The sequence below is a fragment of the Larus michahellis genome, chromosome 7 (genome assembly GCF_964199755.1).
Source record: "Larus michahellis chromosome 7, bLarMic1.1, whole genome shotgun sequence".
Taxonomy (NCBI): domain Eukaryota; kingdom Metazoa; phylum Chordata; class Aves; order Charadriiformes; family Laridae; genus Larus; species Larus michahellis.
In genome coordinates this window covers 58,786,166-58,812,232 of record NC_133902.1, presented here as the reverse complement: position 1 = coordinate 58,812,232, position 26,067 = coordinate 58,786,166, and the positions used below count along the sequence as shown (strand labels likewise).

The 26,067-nt window shown below is 44.1% G+C and overlaps 1 protein-coding gene and 1 long non-coding RNA gene across 3 annotated transcripts; one reads left to right on the top strand and one right to left on the bottom strand.

The window, feature by feature from the left end:
• Positions 1-72: 72 nt before the first annotated feature.
• LOC141746768 (uncharacterized) lies at positions 73-3,629 on the bottom strand. The gene is made up of 3 exons (XR_012588479.1): positions 3,500-3,629; positions 2,962-3,064; positions 73-1,983 (listed from the first exon to the last, which is right to left on the bottom strand). It is a non-coding gene; the product is annotated as an uncharacterized LOC141746768 (long non-coding RNA).
• On the top strand, positions 3,617-15,906 carry ARL5A (ARF like GTPase 5A). Of its 2 annotated transcripts, XM_074595853.1 has the most exons (7): positions 3,617-3,999; positions 4,663-4,765; positions 5,978-6,038; positions 9,055-9,202; positions 10,358-10,441; positions 13,139-13,290; positions 13,802-15,906. In XM_074595853.1, exons 4-7 carry the CDS (start codon positions 9,059-9,061, stop codon positions 13,848-13,850), a joined length of 429 nt encoding a protein of 142 aa, XP_074451954.1. In that variant the 5' UTR covers positions 3,617-3,999; positions 4,663-4,765; positions 5,978-6,038; positions 9,055-9,058; the 3' UTR covers positions 13,851-15,906. The 2 variants fall into 2 exon arrangements, with proteins under 2 accessions (XP_074451954.1, XP_074451953.1); XM_074595852.1 differs by lacking the exon at positions 4,663-4,765 and having other exon boundaries at positions 3,676-3,999.
• The last annotated feature ends 10,161 nt before the right edge of the window (positions 15,907-26,067 follow it).

Sequence of the window (26,067 nt, the reverse complement as noted above, 5' to 3'; positions counted from 1 at the left end):
TATATGTCAGTGCATTCATATGTTTGTGAATGAATTAACAAAGTATTTTAAAAATCTTGAAGCCACTTCAAAGACCATTAATTGTTAAGCTTTTAATTTCAAATACTTTGGCGAGTTGTATTTAACAGACGTATAGGTTCTTTTACCAGTTCCACAGACGAACATTTATCCCGTGGGATGCGCAACTCACAACTGATGAGGTTTTCCGAGCCTATTATGAAATTACGTTTAAAGGAATGCAACTAAAGCATTCTGTATCAAATTTTAGTTGATAAACAGTGGGCCAAATTAGATTATCATTACCTAAACAGGTCGGTCTGGCAAAAATCAGTTCCTCTGCTTGAGAACTGATAGTGCAGTACGGCCCGACACCTAGATTTTATCCTGAAAAATCATATTGCCACAGAAATCAGGTGGCACCCCCTGATTTTGTACTTGATAAGCAAGAGCAGTTTGTGAAGCAAGTGCTGTTATCTCTTGCTAATCACCCCCAATCTCGGTACCCTGCTGGGCACTCCGCCTGCTTCCGATACCGTGGCTTTCTGAGGTAACTCTGGCGGAGCCAGATAAATGAGGTGTGCTTGGGATGGGAGGTGGCTCGCGGACTCGGCAGACTGAGTTGCCAGTGATGGCACTCACGGGGGTTGCTGCAAACAGAAAAACATTTTACTGTGCTTTCTCCAGGTTTGCTTCTGAAGTTGCTATTTGGGGGTTTAATCTTTTGTACTCCTTGCTTTTAAATTAACGTTTAATATGTACTTTAGAGAGCGAAAATGACAAAAAGGAGGAAAGGTAGCTGTAGGAATAACAAGATGATGGATGGTAGTTCCTCTGGATGTGCGTAGGCCCGTAACTTCAGTTTGACTCCAAATCTTCTGAATTCAGTTTGGTCTCAATACCGTAGACTTCTCTGAAACATCCCCGAATCTCATATCTTTACTGACGTTACCATTCGCAAAATAATATTGCTAATACTATTACTTTTAGCATACTGATTTGGGTAAATTAGGGCTTTCACAAGTCATTTTTTCTTTAGGAATGTATTAAATGTGTCCTCTGCTATATTTTGTTTTCCAAGTTCAGTGCTTCTGAAGCCTGTCCTTAATGCTATGGTCTTCATTTTCTTTAAAGCAAAAATAATTGGAGACCAAAAAAGAAAAAAATCAAATGCATATTTTGTAAAATATCACCGATACAAATCTGGTTTTGCTCCTAAAAATCTGTATCTTCAAATTGGGTTGTATTACCCCATTTGGTCTCAATACAAGCTTGGATAGGTGGTGGTCTGCTATCATGTATTTTGTTGCTGTTACCTCTCATTCCTTCAAATAGTAGTTGTACAAAGAGTAACAAGGATGAAGATACTGTAATGTAGCCAATTTTAACTTTGGGGGAATTAAGTTCCCACTATCTTTAAAACGATGCCAAAAGAGAGTATATTATTTGAAGAGTTGTCGTTTGAATAACCTCTGTTAGATTGTTATTCAAGTCCAGTTTATTTTATATAGAAAAATAAAGGTATGCCTTTAAAAATAAAGGGACATTTTAATTATGTTGTAAAATATATGTAGGGCATTAACTTGGAGAAGGAGCTGGAAATGCTACTCAGTATTGAAATTTGTGTTAAGATCTCTTTCATTATTTGTGGAATCCACTTAAGAAGTGAAGAGAAATGTTGTAATTGAATCCATGCAGAGAATTTTGGGAGAAGGTAGAAATCATTTAAAAATGTTAGGAAGAGTGCGTCATCCCTTTGTTCCTTGGAAAGTGGGGAAGCTGGGAGTAGCATCGGCTTGGTCTCGGCCATGTTTAGTAGACTTGCCTCTTCCCCTCAAACTTCCTGGCAGTGAGTTACTATCTGGACTAGAGCCTACAGGCACCTACTGCCGGCCACAGCGTTTATTACTGTCTTCTCCGAGTCAGTATTTGCAAGGTCTGACCATAATGTCGCATACTGATGATCATATGCCTTATCCGTATTTCCTGAAAAACAAAATGTAATTAAATTTAACACCACAGTCCCCTTTGATACTACTTCTACTCTGTATAAGCAGTAGAAAATCTATATAGTGAGAAAATATATTGTACAATACAGAATAATATATTTTGCCAATGATGTAAAAACAGAGCAAGGAAAAAGAAGCACATTTGTAATAGCACAAATTTACAGTAATTCCACTATTGCATTTGGCATTGTATTTTTGAAAAAAAGGAGTAGATATTTTGATCCAGCGTCAATGGATTTATTGCATTCTTGATCAGTTTAACTTGCTGCCTGATACTTCAGCAGTTTATTTCTAAGCCTCACATTTTGCATATGTGATTGATTTTTCAATAACTTGTATTCCCTCCACACTAATGAATGGGGAGGGGGGGAAAGAACCTTTTAAAATTAGAAAGTGCACTGCATTCATTTCTGCTAATTTCCTCCTCAAAGCTGAAATTACATGAGTAACTTCTACTTTTGGCCAGTGTACAGATTTTGGCATACGACTGATGAATATCCTGCAAACACGGAAGTAGCCCAAGGTTGGGAATGAAATACCCCCGGTAAATCAGTGCTCGGGGCCACAGAGCTACGTGCTTTCGTGTGTGGGGACGGAGGGGTGGGGGAGAGAAGAATGTTACACCATAGGAGCTGTGGATGAGCCCACCCAAAACTTCCACTAATATTGCTGAGAATTTAAAATTGAATTTAAAAAAAAATATATAAATAAATAAATAAAAAAAAGAGTAAATTTGAAAGTAAAGACAAGCAAGCTTAAGGAATGCATGTTTGGGCCCAAGGTGTGTTTACATTTGGAATACGCCCGATTCTCTTCTCACGCAGAGAGAAGTCACGGTTGTGGAAGAGCAGCGTAGGAAGAGAATCGAGCGAAGCGCGACTTGCATGTACGTGAGAGAAGCAGCGGGGTGGCGGAAGGCAGTGAAAAGGGGCCCTTCACCCTGCGAACGACGGACCTTGGGCTTCTCGCATCCCAGACAAATCTCCCGTTTCTCACCCAAACTGGTTCCCAGCGATAGCTTGGCGGTGGTACCTCGGTGGGAGCCAGTTCAGCTGTTACTAATAAAAAAGAAAGAATACACACAAATTTTGTGTTGTTTTTTTTCTGCCGGTTCCCCCCCCCCGCTTTTTTTCTGTTTTTACTCCTATAGATACTGTATGTGTAGCATTCTACGAGGCATGCCGGGTAAAATATACTATGCAAATTGTGTACAGTGTTGCATGCTTTGCTCTCCCTCTGCTTTTAGTGGCTTTCGAAGGAAAAAAAAAAAAAAAAAAAAGTAAAAAAAAAAAAAAGTGTTGTTATTTTTGTGACTGGAATCATTTAAAAAAAAAAAGAGAGAGAGAGAGAGAAAACGCGGGCTTGCATGCTGAGGGCGTCCTCGTTTCTATGGGTTTGTTTTATGGAATTTAGATGTATAAAAAGAAAAAAAAACAAAAACTGCATTATAATTAACTTTTATACAATAAATGAGGGGAAAAAAACGTGCGAACCGCTTAAAGGTGTCTTTGTAGTCGGGGGGAAGCATTCTGAGCGAGCGGCTACCGCGGCGAAGGCCGCGCTCGCCCCTGAGGGGGCGAGCGCGGCCTTCGCCGCGGCAGCCGCTCGCTGAGGCGGCGTCGCGTAATGGCGGCCGCCGCGCCTACGTCACAGCGACGCGTCAGCCCCCGCCTTCCCCCGTCCCTACGGTGGCCGCGGTGTCGCCGGCGCCTTCTTCCCCCCTCCCCCCCCCGCCCCCCCGCCGCCGCTGAGGCGAGAGAGCGGCCCCGGCTGAGGCGAGAGGAGCCGGCGGCGATGTCCCAGCGTGAGGTGATGAGGCCAGGCCCCAGCCGGCAAAGCGGGAGCTGGACCGGGCCCTGAAAAGAGGGTCGGGGTGGGGAAGAAGCCCGCGGTAGGCGCTTGAGGAGGAGGAGGAGGCGGAGGCGGCGGCGAGGGCCCCGGCTGAGGATGGGGATCCTCTTCACCAGGATATGGAGGCTGTTCAACCATCAGGGTGAGGGCGAGGTGGAGGACGGAACGTGTCGGGGCCTGAGGGGCGATCGCCGGGGCGGGCTGAGGCGGCGGTTCCTCGCCCCTTTCTGAGGTGGGGGCCCGCTCTGGTAAACCGCCACAGCGGTGGCCACTGGGGCTACGAGGCTACGAGCCTTGAGGTGGCGGGCGGGGGGAGCGGCCCGGGAGGACAGGCTGCGGCCAGGAAAGTTGGGGGGGGGGGGGGGTGTTAACCTTTTTTTTTTTTTTTTTTAACCTCCCTCCTCATAAGTCACTGAAAAGCTCATTTCATGAAAGGTGGATGTTAAATTATTAACCTGTGCCGAAAGAATACAGCCGTGTTGCGTCGTTAGTGTCTAGTCTCGTCACCTGCTGTTTATTAATGGCCTTAAGTGATCAGCCCCCGTATCTGGCAAAACTGCTGTTTATGGAGTAAATATTATAAGTAACTTCAGATTGGTGACGCTTGTCTCCTTACAGTGAGGTTTTAATGAGAGTTGTAACTTTTAACTATAAAACACATGCTGGGGCTCTTCTCTGTGTTTATAAGGTCTTTTAAATTTGATTTAGAGTAAACTTAAATGCTCTTACACATGCATGCTGAATGTCCCAATTATATGCCCATTAACACTTAGTGCAACCACAACAAAATATTTTTGTCTTGTAGCATCCAGCCCCACCTCAGATCTTCTGTTCCAACTGATTTCCTAACATCCACTATGCTGGCAACATCACACCAGAAACAAAAGTTCCTAGTTATGTGGGGTCAGGTAAGCAGATACTTTTACAATATTGTGCAGTTATGCAAAGTTATTAAACCTGGAATTTATATTTGATGGTACATAAGACAACTCTGCAAAACCACACAATATTGATAAAATCAAAACCAAGAAACCCCACTTACCTGACCCCTGTCCCCTCCCTCTCTCCTCTGTGATGAATCAATGCGAGTGTACTTTGCTAACAGAAGGAATTGATCTCTGGTTGTCTGAAGGAAGCTTGGGCAGACTTATAATGGCTTTTTGTTGCCCTTGTTGGACCACTGGGGAGGGGGGGAAGAAAGCCCCTTCTCACAAAGCTTTTACTTGCATGAATAGTCCCGTTGAAGCCAAGGTTATTTGTGCAACTAAAAGTTGCGTAATATAGCTGAGAGCAGGCAGCGCTGACTCGTCCTGGAAATCATAAATTTGAATGTGCTTGACAACACCAGCTGTAGAACTCAAATTCAATTCTGTGGTGTATAGGAAAGAAGGTGCTAAATAGAAACAATAATTGATTCTGGCATTGAGCTCCAGAATGTGTTCGCATATGTGTCAGAGTAGTTTTGTGTAGTATTCGTTGGTTTGTCTAAAACTAAATTGGGTGAATGCGTACTGTAAAATATTCGTAGGCAAATGTGTTCTCTGGGTTCCAAACCTGCTGAAAGGAAAAGAGGGCACTTAGGGAGACAGGTGGATCACCCTGCTTACAGTGCAAATCAGCGTCGCTGTGGTTTTTAACAACTCTTTGCAAAGACATCGAGATGTTGCAGGCCGTAATAAAAGTACGGCCTCGGAAATGAACATTTAACACGTGTGAGCATGTGTTCTGGAGAATTACTGTAGTTGGGGGGGATAGGGAGTACAGTCTCTTACAAGCTGCAAAAATGTGTAGAAGCTCAGGAAAGGATTCCAGCGTGAGGTTTCTCCAGCAGTTTAGAGAAGGAACAAATCCGCATGTAGTCTCACAGAAACTGTTCCTGTACATGTGCAGATGGGGAAAAAATCAACGGTCACTTACCCACTCAGAACAGTACGTGGGTTTGTACACCTCCACAGTCAAACCAGCTTTTAGCCATGGCCCATGAAATGTGGCACCTGAAGTTTGGCAGTGTTTGCGTAGGAAATCAGTCAAAAATGCAACACCAACCTTGTTTCTTAACACAGTTGTTATCGTGATAGCAAAGTTAACTATGTGGCTTACTGGTGATATTTTTATTTCAGAGCACAAAGTAATCATTGTTGGTCTGGATAATGCAGGAAAAACGACCATTCTTTATCAATTGTAAGTATGAACTGCAGATGACGTTTCTTGTATTTCAAGGTGTGCATTGTATATATTTCTCTGACTTGTCGCTGCTTTCCCAGTTAGTTTTTACTTTAAAAGCGTTACGCTGAAGATTACTGAACAGTGTAGGTGTCGGTGGGTCAGAGCGTGTGTTTAGAGTTTGAAATCGTCTGTGTTTTGCCTGATATATGAATAAGGTTTTGTTCAGAGCTTTTATTCATCAGATTACATTGCTATTACCACTTAATCACAACTGCCTTTGGTGTCACCGTGTAGGCCGTTTGCCAGCTCCACAAAATATGATTATAGTGAGGTTTAGCCACAGGACAGTGCTGCTAAACTGATCCATGCCACAGCACATAAATACTAAACAAATTGTTCTGTGAGTAGCAAAGCAGCAAAGCCTGACCTCTCCCTGCCATGACTCGTGTCCGGCGTACCAAGGTGTGCTTCCATGTCATTTGTGGTAGGGGATGAAGGAGGAGCTGAGCGTGGGCTGAGCCCAGGAGAGCACAGCTCTGCGGCTGGTGGCAGCCCGTGCTGCCTGGCCAGGGCTCTATGTGAGCCCCCAGTGTTGGTAGCTGTCCTGCAGCTTCTGCCTTTAGTGGTGGCACTGACTTGTGTTTGTCTTGCGTTAACCTTGCTACTGGTTTGCATGAAACTCGTACGAGCTTCATATCTCTGGTCCTCAACTGCATTTTGATAAAAGGGTACAAATATGTCCACAGGCTCATAAGCTTCTGGGTGGGACAGGGGACTCAAGGTCTGTTTATAATAGAAACAGATTTGTGATTTCTCACGTCGAGTAGTCTGGTATTAGGAAGTATTCCTGGGTCAGTATCAGAAATAATTCCTGTTAAGCGATATGGTCGTACTGGTCCAATCCTACACTTAAAATATGCTTTCTCAAAGTGTTCGGATTTTGTCAAATTATGATCTGCTTTTGCCTTTCTGAAACGTGAAACTCCTGCAGCATTTCCAGCCACTTACGCCCTAGCATGCTCTGCAGAGAAAGTGAAAAGATGGTGGTGGTTGTCGTTATTTAAATCGGGAGTGAGAGATTTTAAAAAGCATAAATAGAATGAAGAATACTTTTTTAAAACTAGTAACGGCTGCAGCTGAGGGCCGTCCTTGGAGCGTTTTAATGCTGCTGGTGTCTTTCCACTTCCTCCACGAATGTCTCATGATTCTTCTCATCTTCTTATTTCTGCAGCCTCAGTGTTTTCTTTTCCCTTTTGTACAGTGGATCTCTATATGCCTCCTTTTTCTTTATATCCGTTTTAGCTCCACAGGACTTCCCCTTCTCTCTGCTTGTATTCCCCTTGCCCACTTTGCCGCTTTGACAGAGCTCTGTATGTGCTGGCCTCTGTTCCTCCTGCTTGACTCCTCCTTAAGCCCTGCCTCCATCTGTGCATATCCCATTTTTTCTCCTGCCATTTCTTCATAGCAGATAAGTGTTCTGAGCATGGATGAATATGTTTAACTCTTTTTCATAAGAGATGGGCAGAGATAACTAGCAGGACAACTAGTCTTGGTTAGTGCACTGGCCGTCACTTTGATGCCATGGAGGGTCACAGCAGGCATTGGAGAGGTGATTCTTCTAAGAGATTGTGGCAGCTCCACAGACGCTTCACTTCTTCCTGTTTTCGTGCTTGGATCTCCTCCCTCCCCTCAGGTAGCCATAGGATTTTGCGATCAGGTTCCTAGAAGTGCCATTAAGCTTCGTGCTCACCTTGTTTCGGTGAGGAGGAGGGAAAAATCCACCTATTGTGTTGCAAACTGTGAGATGCCAGCAGCCTGAACGTGAAAGGCTGCAGGCTCAACCAAGGGGAGGTGATTTGTGATACATCTCTTTCAAGCATTAAAAGACCTCTGCTAAAACCTGTTTTTTTAAATATGAAATCAGCCACAGGGATCTTATTTGGTTTTATGGTTCTTTCTTCTAGTCCTTCTCTTTCCCTTACATAGTTGCCCTGAAATGTGTGGGGTGAGAAGGTATCTCGTTATGCTGCTAAGGCACTGGGTAACTGGGATTCCTTTTGAGAACACTGGACCATCCTTTTATCTCCTTGGCTCTCTTTATCCTCTTCAGGAAATATTCCAGCACTGTTACAAGTCTCAAATTGCTGTCACTGTAACTAAAAGCTCTGCTAAAACTTCAAAAATGTTCACATAAAATGAAAAATTTATCAAGAAGAAAAAATAATTAAGTTCTTTGAAAATGGTTGACGTTTCCCTTGAAGCTGCTTTTAATTTTTTTTGCGTATTTCGATACAGTAGAGTTTTTAAATAATTTGAACTTCAGGAGTACCCAGAGTACACATTTGGTTATCACTATTGATGTGAAAGTGGTGGTCTTAATGACAAAGTTGCACTCAATATCTCTAAAACAATATATTTGAAAGACTTAATGTCTGCATTTGTCTCCAAAAAGTGGCGTTATTGGATTGTGCTGAAGGGAGAGGGAAGCAAGTTTGGTCATAAAGTGACTGCATTGTGAAGAAAGTACGCTCTTCGTGGCCTATACTGGAAGGAGAGCGCGATGGAGTGTGTCTGGTGGAGTTGGATGCTGAGTTATTATTTTTCTGCAACCTTGGAAATCTTGTGGCTTAACCGCATTCTTGAAGCAAACAACTGCTCTCTCCCATGCGTGCCAAAATCAGCCCGGAAAAAGAGAAGCTGACTGCTTAAAACAGCTTCAGAACCAAATATTCTCTCAGCTTTATGATTTAATTAATTGTAATATAGCTTTCTTCATGAATGCTCTCTCAGCTTCATAATTTGATTATTCACTGGTTCCTTTTTTATTGCTATTTTTATTTATTTTTATTCAGCTTCCACCGTCAAACCTTGTCTATATTTGCTGCATAAGAAGTGTTTGCTATACTTCTCCCACTAAGCTTTCTAGCTTGGAATAAGCATGGAGTTTAGCTTTTACAGCAGTAGGTCAGTTTGGAGTCCTAAGGTGCTCGACAATGCCGTGTCTGACCGAGTTGTTCTCTTCCCTCTGCAGCTCCATGAACGAAGTGGTGCATACCTCGCCCACCATAGGGAGTAACGTGGAAGAGATAGTGGTCAACAACACGCGCTTTCTGATGTGGGATATCGGAGGGCAGGAGTCTCTTCGGTCTTCGTGGAACACCTACTACACAAACACTGAGGTGAGAATGACCTGAACCCCTTGCTGGAAGTCCTGGTGCAACCATTGCTGGTGACAGGAATACAGCGTACCGGAGATCTGTACCAGACGCCTTTCCAGCGTTAACTGGCCTTTGAAAGTTACCGTAGCTACTTCGGGGTACTCCTGTTTTGATTTTTTGAAGTCTCATCCTTAGCAAGCTGTTGTACCACTCGCTTTTAGATTTCTTAAGTAAGATGCGTAATATGGAGTTGCAATTAAAAACAGCTTGTTTGTAAGGATTCTGTGTCTGGGTATCTGCGGCCTTAGGGCAGGTGCTCAGTTTGTCTTGGTGTTGCAGATCCCCGTGTTTACAGGTCCCCTCTTGTGGCCGACTGCTCTGTCTCTGTAACCGGTACTCTAATACCTGGGTAACCCCTCAGGAGTAATACTGAAACCCAAAAGTTTCCTCCAAGACTGTGGGAGCTCTGTCTTGCAAGCTCCCGTGATCAATTTACTGAAGCACCCCCAAGAATTTTAAGAACTCTTCAGTGATGAAGTTGCAGCACATATACTGAACTTGATCAAAATAACGATTTAAGTCAAGGTTTCCTATGTGTTATCAACTGTGGTTTTAAAAATAAGTTAATTTTTATAATAATTAACTTTGTTCTCCTGTGCTTCCCTATAAGATGCTGTGACATGCATCTGCATGTCTGTTCTTGAAGTATGGAGCTTATGGATTTTTTAAAATCCCTCGCAAATATCTATTTGCATGTTAGTATTTGAAGTTGAGGGAGAAAGCTGACAGAGTTTAAGTTTTTTAAGGCTGCAACAAACTATTTGAGGGATCTGTGTGCTACCTCAATTATGCTAGGCAAAGAACAAAACCGGATCTGGGATTACAGGGAAACGCTTGCTTTCAATATAAATTTTTCACTTGGAAATGGAAAACAGAAAGTCAAAAGATGTGTCAGAGCTACTTTTGTATACAAACCACAGCATGAGTTGTAAACGATACCAGTGCTGTGGGTAATCACGCTCTGGCTGGGAGAGGTGTATCTGGGATATGATGCTATCTGATAATCCAACTGACTGTCTGGATGACGTGATGGGAACAGTAATCTGTTCTGCTGACAGGTGTGTGGCCAGAAAAATAGAGTTTGTTCTCTGACTAATAACTTTTCACTTTTTAAAGTTTGTGATAGTTGTTGTGGACAGCACAGACAGAGAGAGGATTTCTGTGACTAAAGAAGAACTGTATAAAATGTTAGCACACGAGGTGAGTAGACCCTGTGTTTTCTTTCTTTTAATATTTTTTGTGGGTAAGATCTGGCGGATAGGTGTTAAGGGAAGCAGATTCGCATGCTGTTTGTGAGAGCTCTCACCTACGCCTGCTGGCTGGAGACAGACCAGAATGGAGAGAGAGAGAGGCCTCTCCAGTGAAGCCCAAGGCAAACATTACCGGTCGCGTTCTCCCAGCTGCAGGTAGTGCTGTGTCAGAGCTGTCTTGTCCTGCTTGAGGCTCTGTCTTTTGTGAAGCTCCTAACGAAGATCTAAATTAATACCAAATTAGTAAAGAGAACTCCCACGAAAGTACCTTTTCAACTTCTGAATGCTTCCGTGAAACAGAAGTTAGGTCCTATAAGTGACTTTTTCGTGTTTTATGCTTCAATCCATATTAATAGCCGAATGAGATAATTTTAAAAAAACATTGTTTCCTCCAACAACTTAATTGTATTTTTGATACCTTCATGGTTGCTTGATGTTTTCTGTTTTCACAGCAAGACAGATACAGCCTTAATAATATGTCTTATAGCAACCAGCTATCAAACTGAAGAAACAGACTGCCTATGGCCACAATAGCTGTCATTCTGTCTGTTTGTACTTGAAATTACAGAATGAGAGTAGAATTTGCTAACTTGTAAAGACCTTCCTTAAAATTGAGCCCTGTGTCAGGTCTAAAACTGAGCTATCTGGGTCTGATTCAGAGATGCTGGACTGCTGTATAAGCCAAGGAGCACCTATTGCATGACCTGAACGTCCCAAAGACTTTAATCAGCCCAGGCAGTGCCACAGGACTGCAGCCCCGGTTTTTACTGAAGATGTGTTTATATAAGCTTGACTACTGGGACTCATAAGACAAGTTTAATTCAAACTGGATCAGTTTGTATGAGATGATACTGAGGACAATGAGCTTCCAAATCTAAGTGCTGGAATACAAAAACGTGCATAAAATTGATGGCATTATATCCCAAAATATTACATCTATATTTAAACTATAGCCAATGTTTAGCAGATGACTGCAGGAAGGGCAAAGGCTGCCTATGTATTTCCTTTGAGTGATCATGGTGATCTAAAGCATTTGAGAAAAAACAAGTGCTTTGCCTAGTGTCTTGTATTTATAATTTTTGGTATTTAAATTAAAATTGTGTTTAATATACATTCTAATAAAGTAGGTCTGGCTTTCCTGGCTTTGGTGGAGTGTTAAGTGTGGCGGGGGGGACTGTGGCCATTGAGTCTGCTGCTGTCATAATTAGAATTTCAGAGATGTGCTCTTCAGTCTGTTGCAGTCCCTAAACTAAATCTGCATCTTCTGTCTCATCATCTATAAAGGAAGATGCGGAAGTTGTTAACGAACTGAATTTGACATGAGGGAAGGCTGAAACCCCAAGAAGCATGAATGCCCTTGCTTCGTGTTGGGAGACTATTTCTGTGCTCCGAAAGAACCCATCTAACATTGATGGGTTCTAAAGAGCAATCTAACATTGTTTTACAACAGGATGTTTTCAGTATATTCTGCTCGCTCCCCAGATGCTATGACGTTTGGGGAGAATAACAATACATATAAGCTGAAATGAAAGTCAAGTATTTATTTAGAATGGCTTTTCCTTGCAGTCCTTGAAAACCAGTCCAATTGAATTTTTGTTAAGGCAAAATTGAGTTGCCCAGGTCAGTTCCAGCTATTTTCTGGACCAGTAGATCGTTTGGGAATTAATTTTACTGATTGTAAAAATTAGTGTGCCTGATAGGCATTTAAGCGAATGAGTTGTCTGGGCTTTCTGGGGAGACATTTTTACTTTCAGAGGGACAGATCTTCAATAATACATGCCTGTACTAGTGTAATTCCAAGCAGCTTGAGATAAAATAAGCTTGCCCCTAGAGTTGCTGTTCTCTAAATTGTTAGTACTGATGTTTTAAATATTGCATCATGTAGATGTCCGTCCTTTGATTCTGAAGCAGCGTAAGCGATGATTTTCTGTGTATCCTCTAAATAAAATATTACCGCAGCTTGCTTTACACTGTCAGTGGCAGTCTTAAAGCCTCTTAATGGGTGGCATTTCCTTGGCTGAGGGCTTGCAGCGTGGGCAGAGTGTCCTTCTGGCTCTGGGCAGCCATGGTGCCAGGCTGGGTGCCAGCACGCACGCTGCTGGCGCTTGCTGCCGTCAGGCTTGGCAAGGTTTTACCAGTGCTTAAAACGTTCTGGTGGGGTAACCCAATGCTGCCCTGGGTGAGAACTGCACAGTCTACTCATTTTGTACTAAAATCAATTTTAACAGGATGGTAATATGTAAAAGTGCGGTGTGTGTCTATAGAAAAGCCAGGCTGAGGAGAAGGCAGCGGTTGGTTTGGATACGCCGGCAGGAATGACCTGCAAGGTCAGGGTTAAACAGGAGCCTTGGCTGTTGGAGGGGTGTGTGGCATTATTGCAGCTGCAAACACATGGCTACAGGGTGCCTCTGATCCTCACGCAGCACAACAAAACACTGTACGTAGTTTTACAGGTCATCCTAGGCAAAAATTGGATGTTTGATCTGCTGGATCAAAAGATTTTTCTGAAGTTACCTGCCGATCAGCCTGCAGTGTCTTATAGTTTAGGTTCTTTTGCTAGGGCTTTGGGTTCTCTAGTTTGGTGTCACATCTCTTGCCTCCGAGGGCTGACTTGTAATCATCATCTTGTTTTCTTCTTTCTCCCTAGGACTTAAAAAAAGCAGGTTTGCTGATCTTTGCTAACAAGCAGGATGTTAAGGAGTGTATGACAGTCGCTGAAATATCTCAGTTCCTGAAGCTGACTTCGATTAAGGATCACCAGTGGCACATTCAGGCATGCTGTGCTCTAACTGGAGAGGGGTAAGAGTTACTCTTGTCTGTAGGAGGGGAATCTTGAATTATTTTGGTGTTTTAATTGTGGTGTTTGGTTTTAACACACATTCCTCCCCTGTCAATAATAATCTTACGCTTAAAGATTTTTGGGCTCAGAACATACTGACTTAGGATCAGTGTGATCTGAAAACCAACTTTTACATCAAATCCGCAGTCTCACCTCACAGTGATAAAACTTGGTATGATTTGGGCCTAACGAGGGTGACCTAAAATCTCTTCTGGTTTGTTAAGACTAATCATAATTTGAGAAAACTTCAGTGTATGTCTCGGAAATGCTGGGATCTGAAGTCTCTCACCCGTAAATTGCATGATAAGATCCAGGAAATGCTGTGCTTGGAGTGAATTGTTTCTGGACATGATTCCTTCAGTCAGAATTACAGAGTTCTTAGGAAGAAATTAAATTGGTACCGTGGAATTATCTTTGAAGTTATCCTGAGAAGTGCATGTATTCCTTAAAAATTCTCTCTTTTGTTTACAGACTGTGCCAAGGACTCGAATGGATGATGTCAAGACTTAAGATCAGATGATTTTTAATGACCTCTTTGCACAGACATTGCTTAAAAAGAGCTGTACCCATGATTACCTTCACAGTGGCAGAATTAATGGGTTAGATGTATTTATACTGAACTGATTTCAACTTTATTTTCTACATAGATGCACACACACACACGTGTATATAAATTAAGACCATTCAGCAAAAAGATGCAGTTGAGGCTCCAGTTTGGTTTCCTGTTTGGTTTCCTCCGAGGACGCATTTAAAAGCTGTGATCAACCTTCTTTTCAAGATACAGCCAGTCAGAACAGTCCAACGTTGAGTGTGGTGAAGATGAAGCGAGAGGAAGGAGCTTTTAATTTTGAGTTTTATTATTCCATTGTAGTCCTCTCTAGTTGAAGATGTTGGCTTCATTATTCCAGTAAATTAGCAAACAAATCAATGGCATAGATATCAATTTTCCAGTATTTTTAAGGTTACTGATGTTACAAATGCAAAAATATTTTCCTGTATGTGTACTGTACATATTTGTGTATATTTATACCTCAATTTTAGGTTAATTGCAATCTGTTCAGACCAGCGTGTAAAGCTGAATCAGTATGTTGACAGTAGTACTAATATTTGACATTGCCAACGTGTCACACCTTCTCCTTTGTTATCTGTATGGCTGTAACGTCCATCAGACAGTTGGCTCACCAGAACTTTGTAAAGCAAACTCTCTCTTAAGACCGTTGCTTGGTTCTCACATGATTTTTCAGTTAGGGAGGATGCCATAACGGATTGGGGCATGGATTGAACTTCAAATTACAGTGTCGGCAAACAGTAAGCATTTGCCAAAGACTTGAAAATGAAACGGATTTTCTTTTTTTTATGGTAGTCATCATTGGATTAGGCGATTCCAAAAGGTTCACGTCATGCTGTCCTGTGGTACTGCTTTTCTTTCTTTGCAGTACTCTTCATTTATGATTCAGGTCTAGTAGAAGTACCTTTAGCTGTCATAAAGGGAAAAATGTCATCTCTCTCATTTTTTTCTTAACCAAAGAAGAGGCACAAAAGTATGTTTAAAAGTCCCACTGGAATCTTACAAAACAAGTCATACTCTTTATTAAGTGTTTTTCAGAGGAAGGCACACTTCTCTTTGATAGCATAAAATGTATATATATCTATATGCAATGGATGGAACTGAGGTGGGGAACAAAACAGATTACACTACTTGAAAGGCCGTAAGTCACCCCTGGATCGTGTTCCCACAGAAGTTCCAGGGCAGCACTTCTTGAAAATGTAACTCCCGTGCATGGTCCCCAGGTGAGTTATAAAGAAGTGTCAGAACACTATGGGATTGTCGTTTCTTACTGTAGTACCTAACGGGATGGGTGGACGTCCCATACCGGCGTCGTTCAGAATGAGCATTTTCAAGGATACAGGCTTTGCAGCGGGATGAGTTGGATGGTTTGAAATGTCAGTATTGTGAAAGTGTACGTAGCCTTAATCAGAGGCTTTTATGTTGGAGATGTATGTTTGGGGAGTACAGCAAAATGAAATAAAACTTTGTTTAAAATGTCCTTCCCTCTCTTAGCTCATACATCTGATAAGGATGGAAAAGACATTTTAAAGAAAAAGCTTAGTTTGAACTTTTTAAGGTGCTTCCCTTCGGTTCTGGGATAATCTCGTCAGCGCACCTGCCTTCCCATTTGGCCGCTTCTCCGGGGATCATGGTGTGGATTTTTGGGGAAAAGAAGGGAGGCAATTTCAAAAGTCTGTATTTAACAAAGGCAGGTAAAGAATTTAACTTTTTAATATATTTTTGGTATCTCTTTATGATGCTCACTGGCTAGGGAATCTGCTGTCTTTGTTAAACATTTTAACGTGTACATGCATATATTTATAGTGCATGCACATAGATATTGGTATTTAACTGGTGTATTGCAAAATGTATAAATGTTTGAAGAAATAACAATTTAATGCAAAGACTTTCTCAGTTTATCTGATAGTATCTTCAAGAAATGAGCTCTGTGCACACTTGCATATGAAATGGAATTGTACGTTTTCTAGTCTTAAAAAAGAAAAAGCAGACTTGCTTATAAACCTAAGTATTTGGTTTTTGAGTCTTATGTCTTCCCTTTCACCCCTTTAAAATATTTTGCTTTAGTATTGTTAAATACTGCATCCCTTTGCCTCAACACACAGGTTGTGTGTGGTGGGGTTTTGTTTTTAAGAAAACGAGTTGTTCCTGTTAATGAAAGAAAAATCATGGAGCAGTATTCTGCTATCTGCTTCTTGCTGAAATTTGCTGCTTACTCCTTTGTGCTTAAATTTGTAGGACGTGCGTCATCCGTATAATGGAAGTGTGGTGTTTTTTCCAGATATGGCTCACGTTGCAACCAGACATCTTATGTTTACACATCAGTAATTGTATGTTTACTCTTCTTCCTTCTCAGTATCCTGGCCACTTCCACTTTTCTGTGGCCTCTGAGATACTGGGTGGTTCGCTTCGTCTTGGTTTCACAAGAGAGACCAGACCCCAGCAGGGAGCTGGAACGACCGCACAGGTGAATGCTGCCTGTTCAAACCATGTCTCTTGTGCCCTAAAGAGTCAGTTCTTGTCTGTCTGTTGGGCGGTGAGCAATCGGCCTTAACCCGACTCCAAAACAGGTGTGTGTCACATCAATGTAACGACGAGTCGTCTTTTCTGTCTGTTTTGTGATCCCTAGTACTTTAGCGGGCAGATGCGCTCTTCAGTAGCAAGGCATCAGTGGTGGCCGATGCTTACTGACGCATCGTGTGCCTGTAGCGTCCTTAGTAGGGCTTAGGAATCGAAGGAAGACACACCTTTGTTTTAAGTGCTGGATTTGCCGTCTCTAAGGATGATGGATTTTGTCTACAGTAGTTGGGAAACTCTTTGTCACGAGGTGGCAATTCCGGATCCTCCCCTTGCCTGGCTGGTGTGGTGCTGCGGGAAGGGCAGCACGGCACGGCAGAAGTGGAGCTGTGTCATCCAGACGTTGCGGTGGGAGTTGTTGTAGGGAAGTCTGTCTGCCTGAAGGTTCTTCGTGAGCACCAGTGTGTTTGCTCGGGTACTAACGAGGTGAACATCAGAGCGATGCACAAGCCTGTGCGCTCGGGTAGTGTTGTGGCTGTGCCGGTCCTTTTCTACACACCTTGCCTAGTGTTAGAAATGTTTTTAAATCTAGCCCCCTAGTAGAGCTGGAGAAGAGCGGATGAACTTTTGAACACGCAAACCCTCTTTGCACGTACTTCTTGTTTACGGCTTTTTCCCTTTTCCCCGTGGGACAATTCACGTTTTTCTCACAATTCTGTCCATAGAAAAGCAAGTTTTAGAAAAGCAGCTTTGCATCAATGCTGCTTTCAACTTCTCTCGTTATTGTTTGGGAGTGATTGTCTTAACGTGAGTCATGACCTTGATTTGTATTGCTTTTGTGTGTTCTCCCTCTGTCCGTTGTGTTGCCTTGCCTTTCGCTACAGCTTAACATGACTTTGCCTTTGTTCTTCGAGAAATTTATTCTTAGGATATTATACAGAAAAAGGGAGGGGGTCTTTAAAAATGGTTATTAAGTTTATGCCGCAGAATGCCATTTTACTAGCAAAAAAATACAGCAGTAACTCATATTTCAATAATACTTTAAATGTTTCTTTTGCTTTAGCAAATAATAAACTTGGTAAATCGATCCTGCCATTCGCTGCCTCTGTGATCTGAAAGTTCCGCAGGTTTTTAATTGCGAGGAAAGGTGGGATATAGAACTTGGAAAATGTGAACAGGGATCTGCCTAGCTTCATTTTTTTTTTCTTTTTTTTTTTTCTTTTTTTTCAGGGAGGCTTATACTAGCTGTTCTCCTGTGCACTGTGTGGTGTGTTCCTGGGGGTGCGTGTGCGAATGTCAGAGGTGTCTGACGGGCGCCTCCTCCCCTCTGTGCAGCTCAAGTGCCTAAAACTGATTCAGTGATCGCCGTTTTTTTCTTCCTATGCTGCAATTTCCATTTTCCTTCAAATAGATCTATTTCTATAAAAGCATCTAAATGCGTGTAAATGAGTGGGGGTTTCCCCTCCCTACACACCGGTTTTAACGTGATTTATGATAAATATATTTGTTACGGTTCTTTCTACCCTGTACGTTCCAGGCGCTTTTCCATTTGTCAGACACGCTGTAGCCAGCTTCCTTTGGGAGAGGAAATGGTAAATTTGTCCTTGTATCCGACTGGGTAGCTGGAATTCTTTTCAAGGAACTGTTTAAATAACTTAATCCAAGACTCCTTGGCCCTGTGAGCATCCTCATGTAAGTAGTTCCTTTTTTAATTGGCGAGTAAAACATTAGCTTTGCTACTGTCAGACTAATTACATCTGAAAAGTAGTTTTTCAGCTCATTCAAATGAACGTAATGTTAAGCCTTTAAATGGTGCGCGGTTGAGCGTTGCGGGACGAGAATGATTTGGTGCCGTGACGAATGGCACTAAGAAAGAAAAACGTCTTTGCATATAGTTGTGGTGGGTTATAAATACAAATGTGACTCGAATATAATTGTTGCAGTGAATATAGTAAATGTACAAAAATGAGAAATGATAAGTGGTTGCCACTGTAACTTTTTTACAGTGTGCTTTAGCATCATAAGCAGAAATTATATTCTTGCCTTACAAGGGTTTTACTGGTTAATTTTTATATTGTACAGAGACTTTTTTCACAAATGTTCTTCACGTTGGATCGTAGCCTTTATTCCCGACAGGGTCATACCGGTGTACAGGCCTTCGCCTTGTGAGCCAGGTGCCTTGTGAGAAAAGGCTCAAGTTGGGTGAGGTTTTTTAAGCTTTTCCTACTGTCAGTTCAGAAAACTTGGCTGATGCTGGCTGAGGCGAGAAAACGCTGCTGTACCTAGAAGGCTGTAAGTCACTCTTTGTAAATCGTCGGCTCGGTGTTACTCTTGTCTAAATGCTTCCCGCATCAAACACTGCAGAGGGCGGAAGAGGTGGCCATGAACAGACGTATTCTCCTGCGGAGAGATTCAAAGATTAAAAAACAAAACAAAAAATCCTTTCCGACTGGAAAGCCTGAGCACTTTTATGGCAAAGAAGTTGAAGAATTGGTAGTATATGATAGCGGAATGGTAACCGATCCCGTTTAAACTGTGTCTATATTATGTTTTGATGAAATGTTTTCAACGTAGCCTCTGCTTTCTCGCTACCTTCTTTTCCAAGACCTTCAATCCTGCAGCCGCAGTCTCGTACTCAGCCCGTTGGTGCCACAGGTGTGGGGCTGCCCCCCTGGCTCCCCGGGGATGCAGCCGAGCTCCGTGTCCTCAGCCTCTGCCGAGCTCTGGATGCCAATGCGAACTTCCAGCACTCAACCTGGCATTCTTTGAGTCTAAAATAACCATCTCAGATGAGTATACCAACCATGTGGACACGTTACAGTATATTATCTGTCTGTTACAAATGCAAAGTCCGTATTTTCACGCATTAATCATACGACCAAGCTCGTATTTCTCTTCATCACTTGTATTTTATACTTCTCTTTCTGAAAAGTTTGTCTTCTTTCCGAAAGAAATGCATGAAATATGTGGCTAACACTAATACTGCAATAAAATGTCATTCCAGAACATACAAAATTACTGCTTCAGTTTAATCCAGAGACTTGCGAGGGCTGCACTTCCTGGCCCGAGCACTTCTGTGCCTGAAATTTAAGCATGTTTATTCACGTGATTTAGCTAAAACTTTTTAAAAAGCTATTCATTATAATGAAGTTCAATTATGATTCTCTTCAGTAACCTTTCCTGAAATATTATCATAACATTCCTCGGATTGTTTCCCCTTTACCTCTTTCTGTCTTTCCAAATCTGATTTTCATTTATTTGGAGGGGACTCATCCAGTTCTTGTCATTCTTGTTGACGAGGTGAAACACAGATGTGGTGTGGAATTGTTGGGGGAGCTGTGTCCGCGTGTACACACACTGATAGATTGCTTCAGAACTGCTCAGTCTTGAAAAACGACCAGTAGTTATTATTGTAAGATGAAAGCACTTGTCAAAATTTTACTGTTTGCGTTAAACCTTTTGTCTGTGTGTGTTGTGGGGAAACTTCCCAAGCAAAGATCTCTGCAGGCCCAACAGGCTTGTTCCACCTGTGTTCATTGAGAGGGTGAAGGAGTATTTCCAAAGGGTTTTTTTCCGGGATGGTTTTAGCATTAAATACCTTTATTCTTTTTAACTGCGCACAAGAAAAGCGTTTGCCACGGCTGAACTCTGACCGTTTTACTTCTGCATCCAGCAGCGGAGCATCCCGCGCAGAGCAGACCTGCTCAGATGGGCCTCGGCTTCGGCATTTACTTCTGGGCTACGGAACTGTCAATAGACGTTTTAACAGAAAATGCTGTAACTTTTTGGCTTTTTTTCTTGACTGTGTGAAAGTTTGACTGCTGCGTTCTCTTAGTTGGGTTGGGTTGGGTTTTTATTGTGTTGGTTGTTTTTTTTAATTAAAACATCATACAGTACTTTTTTGATCCTATTACCACTTTTGAAATCACAGGTCATGTCATAACTCTTTTGTTGCCTGGGCTACATCGGTTTAGTCTCTGAATGTGGCTCTTTAATATGAGGTTGAATTAGCTGCAAAACTACAGAATACTCAGCATCTTCAGAGTTAATTCGTTATTAACTTTTTTGTTCCGTCTTACTTTTTGTCCCTGATTCTTCAGAATTGGAAGGCTTTTCTTTTTTCTCCACCTCCAAACATATACATGTGTGTGTGTATATACATATGTAGGCAAACTACCGGGGTCACGCAAAGAGACACAGATCATGGAATAGTCACAATGAAAATTGTCTGATTTTTTGTACATAAGTAAAGACTCAGAGCAAATGCCGGTACTGTTGAAGACTTGCTTCCGAGGTCCTCGTCCTGTTGAATCCGAAAGGACACCCCGTTCGTACCTGGATTAATGGATGCGTATTGCAGCTGTGTAAAGAACTAATAAACCGACTGTTTCTATTAAGTTGGCGAGATAATTTCTTCATTTTGGAGTCACCGTACCATTTTCAGAGTAAGCTGGAGAACTCATTTTTCAAGGTGAAATGCATATTTTAATAATTTTGAATTTGCTGCGCGTCATACGTAGCTGCTACTGTTTGCAGAAGCACGTGAGCATTGTTTTAGAGCCCGTGGGCGATGATGGCTTGGGCGTGTGTTTGGTCTCATCCTGGAGCGACGGTGGCCGGTCAGCCGGGGGATGCTGTGATTGATCTTCCCACGCGGTTGCAATAGGATTTGCTTGTGCTTTTAGAAAACGCTCAGTTGTATACACTGTAGTCAGCAACTAATAATCCAGTTGCTTTGTTGGTCGAGAAGTGTTTGTTGGTTTGGGGGTCTTTTTGAAAGGCTTTAAATATATTTGACAACATACTTGAGTACAGTTGCGGTTGTTGGTAGCACGTTCCTAGAAGCAGCGTAGCCTGTAGTTCGTGGGCCGGGTGTCGGATGTGTTTTGCTCCGGGATGCCAAAGGTGCCGGACTATTTACGCTGCAGTGGATGGGCTGGCTGATAAATGAAGGAAAGTCTTGAACTTTGCTTCATACATGAATTTTCGTAAGACCTTCCAATATCTAAATTTTCACCCGGACTTCCCCAAAACATGTCTCGAGGAACAAAGCGAGAATGATTAGTTTCTTACGAACGTGTTAACATGGTAAGGGGAAGCTGCTTTCCAAAGCACGTTTTTAAACTGTAAGTTTTCTCTCCCCACTGAGCAGCTCCTGCACGCGTCAGTCAGGGGCATGAGAGAGAAATCAAACCAGCTGGGAGTTAATACAGTCGTAATTAGGCACCGATCCTCGTATCGTGCCTGCACTTGCTCACGACCAGTGGTGGCCAAGGTGGAGCCCGTAGCACGGTTCCTCCACACCTTGCTGGGTCGTGGAGGATCTTTGCTGCGCTGGGCGAGGCTTCTCGGTGGTAACCGTTTGCCTGCTGTGTGCTGGGAGTTGCTAACAATCAATTAAGACCACTAAGACCCTCTTTTACAGGCACTCAGATACCCACGTACCTTCCTCCTCCACACACCAACGCTCTGTGGATCCCCTCTGGACCTTGGCGTAAAATATGAACCTGTGCTTTTTTATGCAAGAGACAAGGTGATCGAAACAACTGATTTTATCCAAAAAGCGTTAGCCACTGCCTCTGGAGCTTTTCGTCTGCAGCAGACGGGAACTCAGACGTGCAGTTTTTGAGTAACTGATTTTGGAAGTTACCCCGTTTGTATTCCTTTTTTAATGTATGTAAGACGTGGAGACAAAGTGGCCTTCAGGTCATCTGATGTGGACATCTTTGATACGAGATCTGTTTTCTGGTTCTGGCAGCAGCAACCCAAGTCCAGTTGTGGCCGGCGAATCCCAGCGTCGCTTGCCCTCTGCGTGTCTTGTACAAGGAATCCTTCGGCGATCTGTGTGCTGATCAACTGCCACGGCCAGACCTCACTTTTATTCAGTGGTGGATTATTCCCTAAAGGTAAACTGCTGCAGAGAGAAACCAGCTCCTCTTCGCCATCCCATGGAGGAAGAACCCAGGCAGAACAGCTTCTCTACCCTGTGCTTAGGCCATTAACTCTTACTGTTCCTGGTGCATTTAAGGAGAATCCTGGGATAATGCACAAAATATGTGTATTAGTGAGGTAACTCTTAACTGAGATAAGGTGGGAAAATCCCATTCTTCCGTGGGATTACACTGGTCCAGAGGAGGCCCTGGAGATGCTGGGAGGGCTGGAGCCCCTCTGCTGTGGGGACAGGCTGAGAGAGCTGGGGGGGTTCAGCCTGGAGAAGGCTCCGGGTAGACCTTCCAGCCCCTTCCAGGCCCTCAAGGGGCTCCAGGAAAGCTGGGGAGGGACTCTGGAGCAGGGAGGGGAGCCATGGGACGAGGGGGAAGGGTTTTACACTGACAGAGGGGAGACTGAGATGAGATGTGAGGCAGAAATTGTTTGCTGTGAGGGCGGTGAGCCCCTGGCCCAGGTTGCCCAGAGAAGCTGTGGCTGCCCCATCCCTGGAGGGGTTCAAGGCCAGGTTGGACGGGGCTTGGAGCAACCTGGGCTGGCGGGAGGTGTCCCTGCCCAGGGCAGGGGGTGGCACTGGGGGGGCTTTAAGGTCCCTTCCCACCCAAACCATTCCATGATTCTGTGATTTTTGCTGCCTGCCAGCAGCGACAGCCGCTATTTCATGTTGAGCCCAGCAAAGGAGCGAGAGGTCCGGGACAGAGGGCGGCTGGGGCAGGGAGTGGGGGAAGGCGTTTGGAGGGTGTCTAGGCTTCAGCTAATTTAAGATTTAAAATGAAACCGTATTTCTGTTTTTCTGAAAGCAAGAGGTCCTTCTGGATTTTCACCCAGCGGTTTCTCCTCCCCCTTCCTCCTTGTGGCCGGTTCCGCTTTGCAGGCTGAGTAATTTTTTTCAAAAGCTGTTTCTGCCTGGAAGCGTAATACAGAGTATGTGGAATATGTGCTGTGGTGGAGCTTTATGGAGGCAAAACGAATAAAGCGATTGTTTTTCTGTTTTTCAGCGGTGGGCGCAGATTTGCTGAGGGGACTACGGTTCCCTTCCCACATCGGCAGCAGATGGTGAAGCCTATATATTCCCCTTCGCACGGCACAGTTGGACCCATCTGCACCCCCCAAACAAACGATAGCGTGACTGGAGCTGCTCCAGAAAGATTATAATTATCTCTGCTTTTCTGCCAGTCAAACCTTGATCCAAAACCTGAATTATTACCCGTTTCTGGGTGCGGAGAGCGGCTCGGGAGCCAGCGTTCGCATCCTGCCCAGCGCTCCCCTTCCGAAGCCGCTGCGAAGGATTTCTTGCTCCGGGGCTGCTTCCTTCCAGGGAGGCCAGACGGGGGCAGGATCCTCCTTTTTATTAGCAAATACTTAAAACTAGAAGCTTTTTTTGGTGGGAATTGAGCTGTATCCAAGGTGATCAAAGACTTCTATTGGTGCTGCCACCAACAGAAATCCCCTTCCCCTCTCCGTCCCTTGCAGCACTACGAATGCCTGTGTGGCACTTGGAGATGTAGTTGTGATAAAACTACTGGTTTTTTGTAACCTTCTGAATAATTTATAGCTAAATCGGTGTGCTGACTGCTCAAACTGCTGCTTTTGGCGCTGGCAAGGGTAGGAAGAGCGATGATGGAGGTAGGACTGAAAGAGCTGGAGATGCTGGGAGGGTCCGTGTCGCTTTGTCGCACTAGTGCTGGTTTAGCTCCTGAGCCTGCCTTCGGGTACAGTATAATTTCAATTAATTTAGATGATGCCTGTGCCCAGGTAGTGGTTTGCTGCTACACTGAGACACGGGCTGAGTGGCCCCACTCTGGCATAGCGTTGGGCTCAGCGTCTCACGTGGGGCTGGTAATGTGTGGGGCTGGTAATGTGTTAGCCTAATGTTTTAATGTCTAATCACAACGTAACAGTTAGAGTGACGAGGCCAGAGAAGCTCTGAGACCGAGACCCTGGGCTGTCGCGTGGATAGGAAGTCTGTGGCCTTTTTTATGGCAATATTCTATTTATCAGCCTGCAACGTGATGTTAACAGCGGAACCCCGTGAACAGGGAACCCGGCAGAGGCTGTCACTGATGTAAGGAGGTTCCTGAGTAAAGGGCAAGGGCTGAAACCATCAGCGTCATGCAGATCATCGTAGACCTCAAAAGGAATGAGACCTGAGCACTTGCACTAATGCACCCACCAGTAGCGAGAAACCCAAAGCACGGAGCTGCACGGCATGTTGGGAGGGGAAGGAAATCCTACGTAGGCGTGAAATTTCAAAACCTTGTTTTTATTTTAAAAATCTGTGGTAGCTTTGCCTTCGCCCAGAGAAACACCTGCAGCTGCTTCAGGCCTCTCCCTTCCAGGGTCCATAGGCAGAATAAACCATTGATGTGAATTTGGTAGAATTAAGGGAAAAGTCTTGGGACAAGCCCTGTTGGTTTAGGTGAGGGTTGCAGTGACTATTTGGGACGGAGGGCTCCTGAGAAGCCGTGGGAATGGGGCGGTGTCACTGGTGGCCGCCGCTTGCCCCGCTGTGTGTGGAGGTGGCCCAGAGCCCGGGGGAGCCGCGCTGCCTGCCTGGCCTGGCGGGACCCCAGCGCCCTCCCCAGCGCTGCCAGGGGTGTGCGTGTCCCCAGCTGCCGGGTTGTCACTCCATGTCCTCGTGTGCCAGCCTGTCTGAACAGATCCCCTCTTACGCAGAAGGGAATGGGGGGAAAAACAGGACCAGATTAAAGGAGATGCGGTTTTGAGTCATACCATCTGTGTGGGTAGGATGTGTCACGTAAACTGCCTTATTTCTCAAACTGTGGCACATATAAACTTACTTTCCTTTGCGCTTTACTGTTACTAAGCCTCGCCTGGGCAAATGCTGTTGGTTTCCTTAGTAACTGGGCCCTTCAGAGGGAGAAGCAGAAAGTGTCTGGGACGACAGTGGTGTGTTGCGAGTGGTACGACTGCCCTGCTTTGGGTGACACGGCACTAATCTCTCTTTTGCTCATTTTACTTTGCAGTAAGGTCTCTTGTAATGCTTGGGAAAACTGCGCTTTTAGAAGACTCTGGTGTCTGAATCTGGGAAAATATTTGCTTTGTAGCCAGCTCTGGGGTGCGGGTTTCAAGGTCTTGGTGTTTTTGAGTCCCCCGGGTGTGGGGACGAGGAGGAGCGAGACCCGGGCACTTGCCCCAAGCTGCCAACAGAATGTGAATGGCACATTCCATAGAAATTAGAAAGTTTGCTGAGGAGTTCTCACTCTCCCGTGATGTTTGGGATCCTGAGCCCTCCTCGCCCCGGTGCCGCAGCCCTGAGCCCTTCCCTCCCTCCCGCAGCCGCAGCGCTCGCAGGGTCCCCCGTTGGCTGTCCCTGCGGGGAGCGCACGGCTTCTGCTGGGGAAGGGGCTGGGGACAGTCCTGGGGTGTTGTATGTTGGTGTCGGGATCAATGCTGGTTCTTTAGTGTTATTAATGCTAATTATTTAGTCTTCTATTAAATCTGTTCGTATTTCAACCATCGGGTTTCCTTGGTTTTACCTGATTCCCCTTCCCGGCTGGGGAGGGGTCATCGTGTGAGAGAATAATTGTTTAAACAACAATAAATTGCTGTGGGTTTTTCAAACCACAACAGCGACAAAGCGTGCCGAGGCCGGTCCTGCCGTCGGTACGGCCGGAGCAGCTGATCCCCGCGGCAGAGGCCGGGCGATGCTGGGAGGAAAACCCACTTGTGCCATGGGCAGCTG

Bases quoted from the DNA above. Each gene is read 5' to 3' on its own strand.
- ARL5A (XM_074595852.1), top strand. From the start codon at position 3,954: ATGGGGATCCTCTTCACCAGGATATGGAGGCTGTTCAACCATCAGG. The intron at 4,000-5,977 runs GTGAGGGCGAGG...TTTTTATTTCAG, and splicing joins GAGGCTGTTCAACCATCAGG to AGCACAAAGTAATCATTGTT. The intron at 13,291-13,801 runs GTAAGAGTTACT...TTTTGTTTACAG, and splicing joins TGTGCTCTAACTGGAGAGGG to ACTGTGCCAAGGACTCGAAT.